Consider the following 18,444-nt stretch of genomic DNA (forward strand, 5'->3'; position numbering starts at 1 on the left):
TCTAGTGATTCCTTACTATGAAAGATAGGTGTGTGCATAGCAACATCTCCTTTCCCCCTATTTCTCCCATTGATTGTTATACTGTGTTTTTATTTCTTCTATCTATTGTTTCTTTATATAAAATAATTATATTCCTATTTTCTTGCTCCTCTACTTTAGTCAGTATCTTTTTTTTATTTTATTTTTTTAATGTTTATTCATTTCTGGTAGACAGAAAGAGAGCATGAGCAAAGGAGGGGCAGAGAGAGAGAAACAAAATCTGAAGCAGGCTCCAGGCTCTAAGCTGTCCACATAGAGCCCGATGTGGGGCTTGAACCCACAAACTGTGAGTTTGTGACCTGGGCCGAAGTTGGACGCTTAACCGACTGAGCCACCCAGGCGCCCCTGCTTTAGTCAGTATCTTAATTCTATGTAAGATAAAGGTATGAGTCCCCCCACCCTTTCGCTTTATTAATTCTTCATCCATCTTCTGACTACAGAGGCTTTGTCGTCTTTTTCTTTTTCAAGTTTATTTGTTTATTTATTTGAAGAGAGCGAGAGCAGGGGAGGGGCGGGGGAGACAGAGAGAATCCCAAGGAAGCTCTGCACTGATACAGGGCTCAAACCCACGAACCGGGAGATCATGACCCGAGCAGAAATCAAGAGTTGGATGCTCAATCTGTTGAGCCACCCAGGTGCCTCCAGAGGCCTTTGTCTTCTAATTTGTACCAGTTGCTCTCTGGAATTGGTATAATTGCTATGTAGTTGTTAACCTGACATTTTCCTTTTCCGATCTCTGGGTAGAGAACTGTTTCCTGGATTCCACATGTTTTTGTTGCCTCACTGGTTGGTTTGCTAAGCTGTCTCAATGACTTCCTCCTATTTCAGTCCTTGCATATCATAAAATATCTTCTTCTGTCCTATGTTTGATTGATAGTTTAGCTGGTTATCTAATTCTAGGTTGAATGGCTTTGTGCCTGATAATTATTTTTTAGATAATTTTATTCCTTCCATTTCCTGTCCTCTCTTTCCTGAAATCATTTAGTTAGATGTTTGAATTCCCAGAGCAGTTCTTTATGTGTTTTATCCTCTCCTTCATTTCCTATCTCTTTATCTTTTTTTGTGTTCTGTTTTGGGAGATTTTCCCAATTCTGTTTTTTAGTCCTTCTGTAGAATATTTTATATTAACTTTTAATTTCTAGTGAAGCACTTCTCTTTTTAATGTTCCTCTGTCATAGAGTACTATTCTTAAAAAAATGGATATATTATCTTTCAACTCTTCCTGAGTATTAGAAGGTGGGTTTTTTTTGATAGATATTTTCAGTTTCTTAAATTATCTAATTACCCTTGAATACTTTTTTGTTTCTTCATTTTGTTCATTCTCTTTTAATAAAGAGTCCCTGGGGATGCGTGGGTGGCTCAGTCGATTAAGTGTCCAACTTCGGGTCAGGTCATGATATCATGGTTTGTGAGTTCAAGCCCCTCATCAGGCTCTGTGCTGACAGCTCAGAGCCTGGACCCTGCTTCAGATTCTGTGTCTCCCTCTCTCTCTGCCCCTCCCCTGCTCATGCTCTGTTTCTCTCTGTCTCAAAAATAAATAAAACATTTTTAAAAAATAAAAAAAAAAAAGAAGGCCTGGAGAACTAACATGAGCTTACTTTGCTACTGTGTAAGTACCCTATTGTTTGGTAAACTTTTCCCCTGAGTAGAAATCGACTGGGAATTTTTTTAAATTGGGGGTCATTTCGGGGCACTTGGGTGGCTCAGTCTCAGTTAAGTATCTTTTGGCTCAAGTCATGATCTCACGGTTCATGGTATCAAGCCCTGCGTTATGCTCCATGCTGACAGTGGGGAGCCTGTTGGGATTCTCCCTCTCTCTCAAAATAAATAAGTAAAAACTTTAAAAAATGGGGTTAATTTTGCCTAGGATTCCTCTTAGAGTGAGGAGGTGTGGAGCTAACCATGAGATTCTGGCCTCTTCTCTTTAGGGTCAACTTCATAGATGTGTGACCTGTGAAGTTGCATGGATCTTGAGTTTAGAAGGCCCCTGCATGTGATTTGGTGCTCAGCTATTGTTTTCTTGCGGTTCTTAATAATTTTTGAACAAAGGGCTCCACATTTACCTTTTGCACTGAGCTTCTTAAATTATGTAGCCTTCTCTGCCTTTCTTTCTATTATCACTGCCCCAGGCCAGAATGAGCAGAGCTTTTCTTTCCCCCTTTCTTTTTCCTTCCCTCTCTCTTTCTGTCCACCTATACCAGAAGCCTCAGCTGTCCCCTAAATGTTCTTTCATTATGAAAATTGACCATGCTCTGTAGGTAAGGGATCATTGGCACAGTGAGAAATCTTCAGTTTCCTTCCCTATTTTTCCATCCCATTTTTCATTTCCATCCTCTCTCATGCCTGCCATCTCTGAACTCTAATACACAGCTGGCTCTCAGCTCCACTGTAGTTCCTGTTAGCATATAATGGGCAGTGTCTTACCCCTTTATGAATTCCCCCAAGTACTTTCATTTTCTCCACTGTTAAACATTTATTCCTTTTCACAGCTCTGTGCTTTTTATTTCACTTGTATCTCAGGGTGGATGGGAAGCAAAAACATTAACTTAGTCTACCATCTTGATTCTGAACAACCTGCCTCCTTCTCTTTGAAGTAATATGATTGGATTAGATCATCTCTAAGGTCCTTGTATATAATATTATGTTTCTAAGCATCATTATTTCATGCAGATGTAAAGTCCCAAGCTAAACATAGATTTATTCATTCTGGCACTTTATTTTCTCTTTCAGCCCTACCCTTTTATGTTTTTTATTCTTTGGTTCAAACTTTTTTCTGAGTTAAGTATATGGGTTCACATGTCCTCTTACTTGACTGAAAATTGTAAAGGAGAACTTTAATAGTCAACTATACCATCAGAGGTTTTAATCGCCCTCTCTTTCACGTGACACCAGAAAGAATTGTATTAAAAATACAGATTGTAGTTTTTAAATTGTGGCATAGGCAGCTTTGAATACATTTTACAAGTGAAAACATAACCATGTATATATATATATATATATATATACATAACCATATATATATATATATATATATATATATACATAACCATGTATATATACACATACATGCTTACAAATTGGTTTTACTTATTTGGATATTAATTTGAAAAAATCTATAATGGTAATGAATCACATTGATCTGATTTGTTACCTGTAAGTCATAAAAATGATATGGTATGAACTATGATGAAAACATAAGTCCTATGACTTATGTGGTTTTAATGTTAAATGGTGTTGCCTGACTTTTATTGGAAGTTAAATCTAGAAAGGACTTAGAGATTATCTAGAGTCTAGTCCAGTCTTCCAGAAGAAGGAATTGTCTGGCTAACATAGTTGCCAGCCCACTGCTTACTGGGGTTAATTAGAATGATCTATCTGCCTGTTCCTCCATTCCTGCTTGTAGTGTTTTTTATTCATAATGTGTTTGGTGAAGAGGACAGCTTCCCACACAGATGTTTAGCTACCACCAATAAACAGATTTTGAATTTCATTGGTTTAATATAATAAAGTTAAATCCATGTTTCAGGGTAAATACTTCTTCTTTTAAAAAGTAGTGCTTAAATATTATATAGTTTATTAGTGGAATTTGAAAAGTAAATTAGATAATTTAAAAAATAGTATTTAAGGCAATTTTAGTTTAATTTTATTAATCTTTATTATTTTAAGGAATTAATATTTAATTAATTTAATCCCTAATATTTTAGAGGAACAAGGTAGTACTGTATATTTGGTACAGAACTTCAGTGGGAGCTTATATATATTTAAATTGAGACCAATGATTTCGTTTTTGTTTTGACTTGTTACTCACTTTTTGGGGAGAAAATACATTTAAATGGTTATAAGATAATTTAGTGTGCCATCTTTCCTTGAGTATTTTCTTTTGTGCTATAGTGGCAGATTATGCGGAAGCATAGTGGCTTATCCTTTCTAAGCATCTTCAGAATCATATATTCAGTATAGTTTTTGTGTGTATCTGCAGAAATAGACATTTTATTTCCTTTTGTATGAAAATCATCTGTGGGAAGAGATACTTCTAAATTTTTTTTAATGTTTATTTTTTTAAGAGAGAGAGAGGGAGAGAGCATGCATGTGCAATCAAGGAGAGGGGCAGAGAGAGAGGGAGACAGAGAATCTGAAGCACACTCCACTCTGTCAGCACAAAGCCTGACACAGAGCTTGAACTGAACTGCGAGATCATGACCTGAGCTGAAGTTGGATGCTCAACCGACTGAGCCATCCAAGCTCCTTACAGGAAGAGATACTTGTCAATAATTCAGATTCCAGTGCTGGCTCTAGACCTAAATGCACTAAAATTTCCTCAGCTTAGGAATCAGCATTTTTAAATTAAAATTTGAGAACAGCTGCTCTATAGCAAAGAACCCGATCAAAGAGTTGGTGTTTTCTAAAGTTGACAGTTCAGCAAATTTAGTCTTTAGCACGTTGGTGTTTTTTTAAATATATTTTTTTAAGTTTATTTTTATTTTTTTTTTAATTTTTTTTTCAACGTTTATTTATTTTTGGGACAGAGAGAGACAGAGCATGAACGGGGGAGGGGCAGAGAGAGAGGGAGACACAGAATCGGAAACAGGCTCCAGGCTCTGAGCCATCAGCCCAGAGCCCGACGCGGGGCTCGAACTCACGGACCAAGAGATCATGACCTGGCTGAAGTCGGACGCTTAACCGACTGCGCCACCCAGGCGCCCCTTAAGTTTATTTTTGAGAGAGAGAGCACGAGGAGGGGAGAGACAGAGAGAGAGGGAGAGAGAGAAGCCCAAGCATGCTCCAAGCTGTCAGCAAGAGCCCGACGCAAGGCTCGATCTCATGAACCATGAGATCATGACCTGAGCTGAAATCAAGAGTATGACGCTTAACTGACTGAACCACCCAGGTACCCCCTTGGTATTTTAATGCTGACGACTTGATTAGCTAAACAGAAGTTTGGAGGAGGATTTATCTGATTGGCATAGATGTGAAAATTAATATACAAATCTTCAAAATGATCACATTTATGTAATAAATTAATGTTTTTAAATTATAGCAAACACACAGAGCCAGCTTGCTTGTTTTGTAGTGTATTTTGTTACTTTAAACACTGCCTCTGCTACTATTGGAATGCATTTTTCTTTTTTATCTGATTTCCTGGCTGACTTCCTTCTTAGACTAACAGCAATGATCATGCAGCCATGCCGGTAAGTAAATGCAAGCCAAAGCTAGCATGTGAATTGGATAGTAGTGAACCTCCTGCAGGCTTATTTTTCTCTGCCTGGTTATCTATGGTAAATTCTAATTATCTTGTCAATATTTTTCATATGTTTGTAGTTTTGTGGAAACCTACATTTGAAGGTAATAGTTATTTTGGTGAAACAGGAGGATTCCCTGGGACTTGATTGTGAAAGTTAGTATTATGGTTGCATCTGTGGTGAGTGCAGTGATTTGGAAAACCTCTCTGTGGTCACCCCATGCATGACAGGGCACAATTTGTAGATATCTTCCTCATCTATAAAGTGAGGGCTGTAAGGGTATATGCCCTATAGATTTTTGTAAGGGTTAAATGACATAGTATACATAAAGTACTTAGAAAAGCACTTGGCATATAATAAGCACTCAAAAAATACTAGCTGTTATTATTACCTGCTTTTAAGACTGTTTATGCTTTTCCTGAGTGCTTTTTCTCTACAGACCTTATCCCAAAATCCACTTGTAGAAATCTATCTCAGTGCATAACGCAGTATGATTCATGACCAAGTGCACATTTTTCTTTTTCACTACAAACCCAGTATTGCTCCCCTGAATTGCCTTAGCTTTCACCTTTTTTCATGGCTTCATCATATTTTGCGTTTTACTGTATTTCTTCTTTTGACCTCCAGTTGTGAGCTCTCAGTGGCCAGAGTAAGAACTCATAAATACTTTTTGAATGTGTAGATATTAAAAGTTCTTACCTTTAAAAAATCTCATCTAGGGGCGCCTGGGTGGCGCAGTCGGTTAAGCATCCGACTTCAGCCAGGTCACGATCTCGCTGTCCGTGAGTTCAAGCCCCGCGTCAGGCTCTGGGCCGATGGCTCAGAGCCTGGAGCCTGCTTCCGATTCTGTGTCTCCCTCTCTCTCTGCCCTTCCCCCATTCATGCTCTGTCTCTCTCTGTCCCAAAAATAAATAAACGTTGAAAAAAAAATTTTTTTTTAAATCTCATCTAGCATTTGAAATTTAAAATGTTCCTAACCTTTCTGTTCCTATTCCTGTTATCAAAATTCAAATTTTGATGATTGTAATTATTTTCTAATTAGTCTTTGCCAGTAGTTTCTCCTTACTTCAGTTCATCACACATACCTGTACTAGATTATTCTTTCTAGAGTACAGTCTAATCACATTTCCCTGTTGAAAAGCTTCAAGGTCTCTTGCTTACCTAAAGTAAAAATTTCACAGGCTAACAAAAAGGAATTATCTCAGCCTCTTTCCAGATACATTTCTGACCATTACTCAATATGGGCATTCAAAGTGGAAAATCCAATGTCCTGGATCTGTCTTTTACTTTCTACATTGGCTTCATTTATAATTGTAAAACTCCTGGATCTCTTCCAAAAGCATCTTTAATGCTACCTCTTTCACGAAGCATTTGCTAATTCCACTTAACCTTATGTGGATACTTTGTCCCACTTTTACAGTACTGTTTATATTTTGTCCTCTACTATAGCTGTTTGAAGTCTCGCCTTCTTTCTGCTATTAGAATTTAATCCCTTTGTGTCAGGAACTGTTATCCACTCATTATATCTTCTGTAGCACCTAAACAATATTTTACACAGAGGAAGTGCTTAATAAGTATTTTTTAAATTAATATGAGAGAAATAGTAAAGAAATGGTCTGTTGTAAAAGCAATTTTCTTGTACACATAAGGAATATAAAAAGCATACTGCAAAATCAGAATTTTTGAATCGAATTTATTTGTCAAATATAGAATACTTTCTAGTTTTGAACAGAAAGTTTATACCTTTATTCATAGGCAAAAATTTTGAAAATGTCTATACAAAAGTTATTTGATAAAGGTGGTTTCAGTAGTGGTTAGAAATATTTGTATGTTTACTCTTTCCTTGCACATCTCCATGAAAGAATAACATACTAATTCAAACTACAACTCTCTTCACACCTATAAGTTGAGCAGTGATTGAAACAAAGTAAAAGACATGATAGCACCAAAATAACTGTTGTGAATTCCCAACACTAAGGACAAGTACTTCGTCCCATTGAAGTACTTCGTCCCACTTCAAGCTTTCACTTCAACTTTTTCTTCATTTGCTATAGTAATTGTTAAGTACTTACTAAGCTTGCTAACAGATTTCCTGCAGATAAGTCATATGCATGTTCAAAATACAGAAGTGATGTTCCGAAGTGATATTAACCCTGTTATCCAAAAAAAAAAAAAAAAAAAAAAAAAAAAAAAATCCAAAACGCTCAAATTTTTATCATCTATTTAAGAAGTCAGCAATAGATTTTGGGGTCAGTTTTGTATAAATTTGCACGAGAAATTTTAAAAGGTGTGACACTTGAATGTCCAGTGTTTTGAAAAAGTTACTTAATATGAGATAATTCTTCCTCTGATGATAAAGGAGGTATTCTAATGGCATTTTTGATACCCATTTCCATACTTTATGTAATAAGTTAATTCCAAGTACACAAAATCAACTAGAACAAACCATTGACAGCCATCAGTTCATTGGAGAGAATTAAAGAACCTTGAGAAAGAATGTAAATGAAAAAGTTGAAAACCATTAAAACCCACTCTTACAAATGGAATTTATATTTTTTAAGCTTTTTTATTTTAATACATATATTTTTAAGTAATCTTTATACCCAAGGTAGGGCTTAAACTCATGACCCCGAGATCAAGAGTCATATGCTCCACTGACAGAACCAGCTAGGCACGACTATATTTTTTCTTAGGCTTTTTGTTAATGTAATAAAATAGTTAAATGATTTTCACTAATACAAGTTAATTGGGGAAAAAGAGAATCTTGCTTTTTAGTTGAAAATTAATGTACTTGAATTTTATAACTTTAATCCTTTTAAGTATTTACTAAGTTGATGGTGGCTAATCTTGGTAAGAGATTTAATTGCATTAAGTTGTAAGTCTTATGTGTGTATATAACATAGCACACTTAATAATTTCTGCTGTCAAAAGTTTAGAAAATAGCAGTTTGATTCAGGACATAATTGGAAGAAGTAATAGTAACAGAGGGCTTTTAGTTTAGAAGGAAACAGCATGAGAGATTTAGTAGAAAGCTAGTGGATTAGGAAAGAACTCATGACCTAACCAATAAGTAACAGATCAGTGAGATATAAATGGAAATAATTGGAATGGATTATTCTCAGCCCATAGACTAAATGTATGTATAGGCATGTGCATCATACATATGCACACTTACAAATATCCTATAACTTTATTCTTTAATAACTATCAATGAAATAGACTAGATCATTGGTGCTGGCTTTATGAGCAAAGTGCCATTCTGAACAGGAAGATTTAGTACTAAAAACAAATGAAAATGCAATATCTGGCTGTTTTACTACCAGATGACAACAGAGAATTCACATTTAGAAAGTTAATTAAGTTGTTGCAGATAGCAATGGTAAAGTTCTAGGAATGCAAATGGTATCTTCCCCTTTAACTTGTATTCCACAATAGAAAGAAAAATACAAAAGATCATTTGTTCTCCAAAGTTAAATGGATAAAAGTTGAAATCAGGGAAGAAGAAAAAGGAATAAAATATGCAAATAAGAGAATGTATGAGTTAGAATTATGTTTTTATCGTGAGCAGATAAAGACAGCAAAAAGGAGGTCAGATCCCTTGAAGAGAAAGATAGGAGACAATAGGGAAAGATGAAGTCAGAGGTTTCCTGTGCGAGCCCCTATCTAGTGGTGCCAAAGAGCCTGCTTTTCTTTTTACTTCCCTGTATGGAGCCTAACAAGAATGGAAAAGGATGAGGATAGAGCTGATGGGAAAGGTGGAACAGCTTTGGTGCATTTATATTTACAGTATGTTTGCAGGTCAGAGGTAACAAAATTCAGCAGGCCAAGATGCTGATACATACTTATAGAAAGAGTATGTAAGTTACTGTAATACAAAAAGTAAGGGGGTTGGCCTTTGGAAAATCCTACCAAAAGAGCATGTGCAGACAAATATTACATACGGGGAAGGAATTCAGAGGGCCAGCAACATTTTAATCACTTCCTTTTCTTTCATTCAGGAGACCTTAGGTATTGTAGGAAAGCTGTCATGTTGTTTTAAATCTTTCTACTTATGAAAATCAGTGTGTTAGATGGTAGCATTGAGATTAAAAGCCTCTGTCAATTCTTTGGAAACAAGAAGGGAGCAGTTGGCAAGGCATACTGTAGATACTCTCAGAGTATCATTGAATGTCATTTGCAAGATTGTCTTGCAAATGACAATCGAGAAAAAACTTAACGTGATCACTTACCTTGATCAGTCCCTCCCACTTTGTATAGATTTTGTCTTGTTTTAAATATATAACCTCCCTCCACTTGATACATTTCCCTTACTCTTTTAAAAAATCCATTTCCAGGTATTTCCTCAACTAGAAGTGAATCTGACAGTATCTACCCCAACCCCATTCCCACAGTCTAAGACTTAGCCCAGTGAAATTACCTATTTAGAAAGCCCTTGACGTTCTGAATGAGTATGCCCCAAAACTTTGAGAATATTCAAATTTGAGAATACTGCTATGCCATGTAATTACTTTCAGAAAGTGCTATAAAATGTACCTGAAAAGTGTAGACCTTAACAAGAGTTATGTTTCCATGTCAACTAACAGAAGACAGCAAAGCCACAGAGTTCGAAGGTTGGGACTTTGCATTGAGTGCATTCAGTCTCCCAGTGATTATCACCCTCCCCACCCCCACCCATACCCAGTTTCCCAGAGCATATTATTCAAATGTGTGCCTCATCAAATTAAGCCCTACTTGCACTGGACTCTCAGATTCTTAAAAGGTCAAAACCTAAATTTAAATCCTTGGATGACAAAAGTCTGCTCTCGGCTATCCTTGTGTATATGTGGCTGCATTTATGATAGCCACCTACCTACATATGTTAATAAGAGAGAGTCAGTTGGCTTGACTGACATTTTCCATTTTACTAATGGCCATGTGGAAACAACTTATATTGTCTAACGTGTTAGTGATTCTGGCAACTTCTTTGCAAATTTAAATTGTATTGGGATTACAGACTAGTACATTTTAATGATTAAATAGCCCTTATACTCTGAGCTGGGTGCTTATGTAAAGAAATGAAGATATGGCTCTGCTATCACAGAGCTGTTATTAAAACAGTTCCTGGGATGCTTCATTGTTTCACTCTTAAATTCTGTGGCTTAGTCATAGTACCCAGTCTTCACAGGGAAAATTACAGCGCATCTTTAACTTCCCTTTCCTTACAGTTGCCAAGTGAGAAAAGTTATAGAGCCTTAATATTTTATTGTTTCCCTACTTAAACATATGCTTAACTGCCCAATTTGTTATTATCAAGTAGGCTTAAGAGTTAGAAATAATCCCTGTCAGCTCCCACACAGCATAAACTAGTTTCCTCTTCTTGCTAGTCTGGGCAAAAGTGCATGCAGCTTTCACCATTTTATCTTGATTTCTGATATTATCAATTGCTTGGAAGCAGAGGCATTTCTTCAAAACCTTGACCTTTTCTGGACCATTACTGCTCTGTTTGCCTTTGCATTCTCTTTCTACCTATTAAAGATAGAATGAGTTGGAAGATGTCATGACATCAACGATGATATTTACAGGAAGCTAAAAATCAAGATATTGCATATCATCTAAGGCCATGCTCAGAAGATTTTTTTTTTTTAATTAGGGGCACTTGGGTGGCTCAGTCGGTTAAGTGTCCAATTCAGGTCATGATCTCACGGTCCACGAGTTTGAGCCCTGCGTCGGGCTCTGTGATGACAGCTCAGAGCCTGGAGCCTGCTTTGGTTTGTGTGTGTGTGTGTGTGTGTGTGTGTGTGTGTGTGTGTGTGTGTGTCACTCTCTCTCTCTATCCCTCCCCACTCATGCTCTGTCTCTCTCTGTCTCTCAAAAATGAAAAAATGTTAAAAACATAAAATAATAAAAGGCCACCAAAGTTTGATGAGCCCTATAGGAAGTTTTGAATGAAAGAGAAATACCCATGTATTACAGCTATCCTAAAGTTTTCCCAGTTTGCGGAATTTTTTCCCCCAACTTTAAAATGATTGTGTTCTATTTAATCTCTCTGTGTGTGTGTGTGTGTGTGTGTGTTCCCAAGAGCAAGCATTTATGTTACAGTCTCATATCCTTATGATTGGGATTTGTTAGGAGGAGAAAAGCCAGAAAAGGGAGAATGGGAATTCCTCCTTCACTATGGGATTATGGTTAACTGATGTGAGAATCAACTCTTTTGGGGCTAGAGCTACTTTAGGGGGAGATAGAAAGGGTATGAGAAGACTATAGAGGTGTCAAAGAGGTATTTTGGAGAATGTTGGAGGTGTTTAGAGTTGAGTATATTTTGATAGAACTATGAATGTTTTTGGCATAATCTCAAAAATCTGTCTTCAAGATAGTGTTATAAAGTTATTAAAACTCACTGAAGGAATTCATCTTGATATTTAAGCCTTTCTAACTCACCCATTCTGTATTATTGGGAATCTGAGACATTTCAGTGTTCTATATGTCAGTATTACAGTGTTCAGACAGAAGCCTATTTTAGGAGCTAGAAGAATCTTTGTGCATTTGTGAAGTCATCTTTGGGAAATTTTCATGTATTCTAATGTTTTAGGTATGTTTTTTCATGATTTATTTAATACATTCTTTACATATGAGCAAGATGTAGTTTTATATAGTAAAACTTTAGATTAGTGGTTCTTATATAAAATGGAAGAATAATAAATTTCTTAAGTTAAAATGTCTACTTTTCAACTAGACATATTTTCTCATATTTCAATTAGGAATTTATTTCTAATTTTAGTGTTTACTTCACATTTGATGAAAGACTTCACTCTTTTAGTCTGTTAGTTTTTAAAAAGGCTATGCATTGTGGCTCTTTGGGAGACTGACCAATTCATCAATACTTCCCTTTCTCTTTTGCCTTTCCTTTGAAAAGACTATTTCACAGTTTCAACTGAAATTTATGCAGCAAACAGAGAGGCAGTGATTTAGAATAATATGGCAATATTTTACTGCTTTAATTTAAACAACTTAAAAAATTAATAACTTAAATAATTGTAAAAAGCCGTACAGAATCAGAATTAGTTAATAAGTTCTGTTGCCAGTGTTAGAGTTAATATTCAAATTGACCATGATTTTACTTCAGTTTTCCATTTTTTTCTGACAAGAGTTATGTAACCTTTTAAAACAAAACCTGTTACCAATTTAAAGAACAATAAATGCAATGCACAATATTTTTGAGTCTATATATTTCTTTTTACTTAAATAAAAAAGTAGTTTATTGTGCAAAGTTGACCTTTTGTGGGAATATAAATAGAGTAAAATGGATTCTCCTGGGATCTTTAAGGAAGGGAGACCAATACAGAAAGAATGGTTGTGATTTCAAGAGCACATTTTTATGTTACATGTAGTTGAGAGAGAATGAAAGCAGCATTGAAAAATGCTTTCAAATAATTACTGTTGAAATCAAACCTTTCTTTTTTTATTAGATCTTTGAAATAAGAGAATGGTGAGACAGAAATGAAAACTTCAAATGAAAATTTAAATGTGTCAAATTAGTTTTTAAGTATTCTACATTTCTCCTATTATTATATCAGAGTAGATCTATCAAAACATTACTTTGAAACCAAAACAGTTTTGAGCCATAATCTAATAAAATGTGTTGTATTTTTGTTACCATGTCATTTTGCGGTGTTTCAAAGGAAATGGAGTATCTTTAGCCTAATCTATAATAGTAAATTATTTTAGAAATTTGGCTTGACATACAAACAGATGTGTTTTCTTGATTCCTTTTAAACTGAGGGTTGGTGGTTTGTGGTTTATTGTTCCTGTGATTGGCATTAAAAGCCTTATTTCACAGCTTGCAGTGAGGGACTATTGGGTAAAGAGTGGCTGTGTTCCACAAACTAAATTCAAAAAGTGTCAATCAAGGTCTCACATAGGTTGCCTAGAGAATGAGTTTTCTTACTGATTTCACCAAATGTCGCCTCATGCTGTCTTTGATTGGCACAGCCTGGCAGGGAGGATGGATGAATCTGTCACCGACTGGTTAATTGTGTTGCTGGTCTCAGTCTGACATCAGGTCTTTGACTCTTAAGTGGCTCAATACAAAACAAATTAGCAGATTGTAGTCATATTTCTCATTCTATATGCTTTGACTTTGTTGAATGCAGTCCATAAATCATATTGACTGACACACAAGTAAATGATGAAAGCTGCTTTTGAGACATGGATCTAGAAAGCAGCGCTGTGAAGGTGCCATGGAAGGATGCATATGGTTGACCCTTTGGGAATTTCCTAGGAGCCAAATGTCTCCTTACCACAATTGTTCTTAGAAGAAAAGCTTTTGGGTAATGCAAAAAGGATCTAATATGTCAGCAGATTCTCTTTTACAAGTTCCTTTGAAATATAAGAAGTTTGTCTAAGGGTTTTCTCTCTTTGCAAGTTGTTTTTCAGCAAAATGTTAGAGGAGGGTAAAAAAGTAGTTACCTTTAAAAGTTTGGCAGGTGTTTTTACTTACTTGTTGAACTTTGTGTTAAAGAGAAAGAAAATGTTAATAATAGTTGCAATTAATTTTTCAGATGAGGGCAGCAGAAATTTCTAGGTGCTTGAAATTTATTATTTTGGTTTTGTTTGTTAAAAAACAGAGCATCTCTAATGAAACAGGCTAGTTTTTAAAGATCGTTCATTGCAAAAGTACTTAGATTATTTTTGTTCTAGAAAATGATAATATTATAAGAATGTCAATAATAAAAACAATAGTAATGTTCAGAAAGGGGTGTTTTGTTTATGCCAAATGTACAAGGGCTACATCAGAAATGAATTGCCATAGGTATTTTTTGGGTGTGTAAATATTTGGAACATTAAACATTTTCTCTCTAAATATAAGTACTAGATGGAAATTTATGAATATTTGTGCACATTTTATGGTTAGGAATTAAACATTTTTTTAAAATGTATAATCTTATAGAACTTTTAAAATATTTACAGAATCCAAACCTTTTATATTAACTTTAATTTGGGGCTATAAAAAGAACTTACTTCATTTGAAGATTTATAAAATATTTTACAAATACTTTAATCTTGTATCTTTGAGAACAATAAGCCTGTATTTAATATGTTTAATCAGAAGAAATTTAGTATTAGGGTTTTATTATTATGTATGTTGTTTAAACAAAAAGTTAAATTAGCACGCACGTGCGTGTGTGTGTGTGTGTGTGTGTGTGTGTGTGTGTTTTCGTTATCTATTTCCACTAAGTTTATGGAATAGCTGCCTGTATTTCTGTACTCTTACCATCATTTTTGGCTCCAGTACTATTGTTATATAGTCATTTGTACCGTCAGAACCCATGTTGAATTTTAAGTATCACTTTAAAATTATACCACTTACCTTGTACAGTGTGTTTACTTATGAAATGAATATAATAGTAATTTAGGGGGGCAATTTATTAATCTGTTTTGCAGTTAGTATATTATAGAGGCAGCATAAGTAGAACATGGAGCTGATTGGATGGAGAAGTACATGAAACTAAAATGCAGTAGTTGTTCCATTGGGTCAAAATTACATTCCTGTTAAGTATTGTCAAGCCTGTTACATTATAATTAAATTACATGCCATTGATTTCTCCTCTTTCTACGTTTTTGTCCCCCTCCCATTCATATTGATATTATGGTGCTTGGGGAATGGAGCTGCATGTCTCCCAGACTAATTCCTCTTGGGTTTGGGGGATCTTGAAGCATGCTGGGTTTTGCATTGTTTGTTACATTCCTTTTTGGCAGTTCATCAGTATCTGTCAAATATATTGTTTGCATTGGCTTTTATCTCTACGTTTTTGATTGAGAAATTGAGATTCCATTTTAGATACAGTTTTTCACTGCATAGTGTCTAGATGCTAAAGACTTACTCAAAAAGATTGCCTTGTTTCTAGCCTGACTTTGTGTAGTTTAATGAACAAATGTTCTAATAAATATCTTAAAAATATATTTATGTTCTTTCTTACTTCCCTGACAGATCAACTGTGTAAAACATTTCTGTACTAATTTAGTGAAGCATTTATGTTCAGGAGATTTTTTCATGACTTGATTAGCCTTTGTGAAAGTAGGAAAAGAATAATTATCAAATAGCACTGAGTAAATATTTATTAATGCAGATGAGGCAAAACATGGCACATTTTCCAAAAGTCATTATTTCTGACCATATTCATGGATCTTTGAATCCTATCACAGGATTTAGTCCATCACCAAATCACATTGTTGTAGGTTGAAGACAGAAATACTAGGAGCAGTATTAGAAAGGAAAACTATACAGGACAGAGTCTTTATAGTAATTTATTTTAAGCTTTTAATTAAAATCTGTCTAAAGAAGCAATTTATACTAAAAATGATGTAATGTGATTCAGCTTTGTAATCTAGAGATGAAACATGTAGCCTTAATTATGGCTATCAGGGAAAATTTCTGTAGTTTTTAGGAGCTATTATGGTAGAAAATATTTTATAATGATACAAATGTGAAACAAAAGCACAAATATTTGTAGTTTACTTAACCATATATTTCTAAATTATCAGATGATTTTAAAACTAAATTTAGGTCTGTAGATGATTTTGAAATCATGTTGGTAGGTAAGCCCCCTGAGCTAATTGAAGCTATGCTACAAATTCATGTTCTGATTAGAAGTAAGGACTTAAGATTGAAAGTATATTTTGAATTTTAGGCACAGTTTAAATAGGAAATTATATTGTTTATTAACTAACTTTATTCTGGCTTTAATTATATGAAGGAAAGCTTAAAAAACATTATATGAATAAAATGTTCTGTCAGTACGATAACTTGTCATATTTTAATGTGTATTTTTAAAAATACTTGAGACATTTCAAGAGGTCTAAAATAATAATTCATGTGTTTTTTACCTGTCTTTTAATTTTCCTGAGTGCAGTTAGAACTTCAATGATATTTATGTCCTGAGGAGGACAAGTAAACAAGATTAATTTTAATTCCTGTGCTAAAAGCATAGCCACTCAGAATACAGAAATAGAAAGGCCAATAATCACTGTTGTACCCCCTAAAAGACAACAAAAAGAATGTCAGGTATATAATTTTTCTGATACTTTATGGTGTATTTCTGTGTTTACGTATTTGTTTATTTATGTTTTGTTTTTGGTGTTTGTTTTAAACAGGGGAAAGTTGCCCAGACTGCTTGCATGTCAGCCTGCCAGCATCTGTCAACATCCTTAATGCAGATGCTATTGGACAGTGAGTTAAAACAGATAAGCATGGGAGCTGTTCAGCAGTTTAACTTAGATGTCATACAGTGTGAATGTAAGTACCTTACTGGTTAAATCTCATGCATTTCTAGGAATCTATATTTAAATTATATGAAAAAAATGGTATATAGAAGGATAGTTCAGAAAAGAGGGAAAAGGCCTGGATCAGTGAGATTTTCAGCAGCCTTAGAAGTGACTTCTTTCCAGAAAGAGAAAAATACCTCAGCTTCAGTTTAGGGCCTCTAGAGCTCTATCTAGAAAGCACTGAAGTGGCAGTACAGACTGGGATAATTGAAAAATGATTCATTTTCCTCCTCAGTCCTTCTTCTGGTCATTCTTGCCAGGACACTCCTAACATTGGTCATAAATGAATGAAGTCATTGTAAGTTTGTCATTCTTACTTTGTCAGTAGGCAGTTTTTGTTTTTGTTTTTGTTTTCAGTTTATTTATTTTGAGAAAGAGAGAAAGCACGAATTGGGGAGGGGCAGAGAGAGGGGAAGAGAGAGAATCCCAAGCAAGCTCCAACCCAGGAACCATGAGATCGTGACCTTAGCCAAAGTCAGATGCTTAACGGACTGAGCCACCCGGGCACCCTGGTAGGTAGCTTTTTAGGTAATTGCTGGAAAGATAATCTGAGGACCCCACATTCCAAATGAAGCTTCTTTTATATTCTGAATATTCGGTTCTCATTTCCCCCCCAATTTTTTAAGCTTTCACCTTTGCCATTGTTTTTCACTGTTTTCTGTAGGCAAGAGGTGAGCAGATTCTATAATCTAATGTTGACATTAGCCAGTCTGCTTCAAAACGAGATGTGCTGTTTGGTTATTAGCCTTGTTTATATATGCTTCTGGATGCGTGTTCTATCACCTTAAATTATAACCTTAAATAAAGAATGTAAGTATACAGAGCAATTTTCAAACATTGCTTTCAAATGAATGGTACACTGATTAAATAATGAAAGTCTCTGGTTGACAATTCAGCCAGGCACCACTGTTGATAAATTGGAAATCAGTGGGGCACAAGAAGGATTATAAAATATTTGTCTGAGGCAAATTTTGCAATAATTTGCTGATGTTGATCAGCAGTTTGCAGCTGAAGCAAGAGTGACTTTTTTTCAACAATTATTGAATATTTGCCCACTGTATAAGGCATTCTGCTAAGAAAAACATAATTAATATTAAAAAGAATAATAATGTAAGCTGTTTGATCAAGATCAGCACAAAAAAATAAGTCCAAAGTTTTTTTTAAAATGTACCTATTCCCTTCAAAAAAAAAAAAAAAGAGAGATGCTTATTCACAAAGGAAAAGGAAATTAGTTTTTCCTTAGGGAAGAGAAGCATTCATTTTCTTTTCCTAAAAAGCATTTCTATTTTCTCTAGTTAGAAAACCTTTATTATGTATCTTTCTCAAAATAAAACTATCATTTTAAAAATGGTATTTAGGGATGCCTGGGTGGCTCAGTTGGTTAAGCATCTGACTATTTAGGCTCAGGTCATCATCTCACAGTTTGTGAGTTCTAGACCTACTTTGGGCTCCATGCTGACAGCACACAGCCAGCTTAGGATTCTCTGTCTCCCTCTCTCTGCCCCTCCCCTGCTCCCTCCCTCCCTCCTCTTTCTCTCAAAAGTAAGTATATAAACATTTAAAACAATAAAAAATATGTATATTTTTATATTGTATTTTAAAAATATTTATTAAAAAACACTTTTTCCCCCAAGTTTCTAAGCTCAAAGTAATTGTTATTCCATTCTACAAGTAGTTTGAAACTGATTTTTTTTTAAAGTTCTGTAAAAGTTATCTTAGGTTATCATTCCAGTATGTATCTTAGGTATCATTCCAGTATGACATTACATATGTAAATATCTTACATAAATATTGCTTTAGGCATTTTGTGTTATTAGATCTTGAATGTGGATTCAGAATAATTGGGTGGTTCAACCCTTTATTG

At 34.9% G+C, this 18,444-nt stretch overlaps 1 protein-coding gene across 7 annotated transcripts in view; it reads left to right on the forward strand.

Annotated features, from left to right (window-relative positions):
* EXOC6 (exocyst complex component 6) overlaps positions 1 to 18,444 on the forward strand; it is a 277,514-nt gene that overhangs the window by 204,496 nt on the left and 54,574 nt on the right. For all 7 annotated transcript variants that reach the window (XM_047824816.1, XM_047824814.1, XM_047824819.1 and 4 more), the window contains one exon: positions 16,410 to 16,551. In XM_047824816.1, coding sequence (XP_047680772.1) covers positions 16,410 to 16,551 — 142 coding nt within the window. The remainder of the gene's footprint in view (positions 1 to 16,409; positions 16,552 to 18,444) is intronic.

The sequence above is a fragment of the Prionailurus viverrinus genome, chromosome D2, assembly GCF_022837055.1.
Source record: "Prionailurus viverrinus isolate Anna chromosome D2, UM_Priviv_1.0, whole genome shotgun sequence".
Taxonomy (NCBI): Eukaryota; Metazoa; Chordata; class Mammalia; order Carnivora; family Felidae; genus Prionailurus; species Prionailurus viverrinus.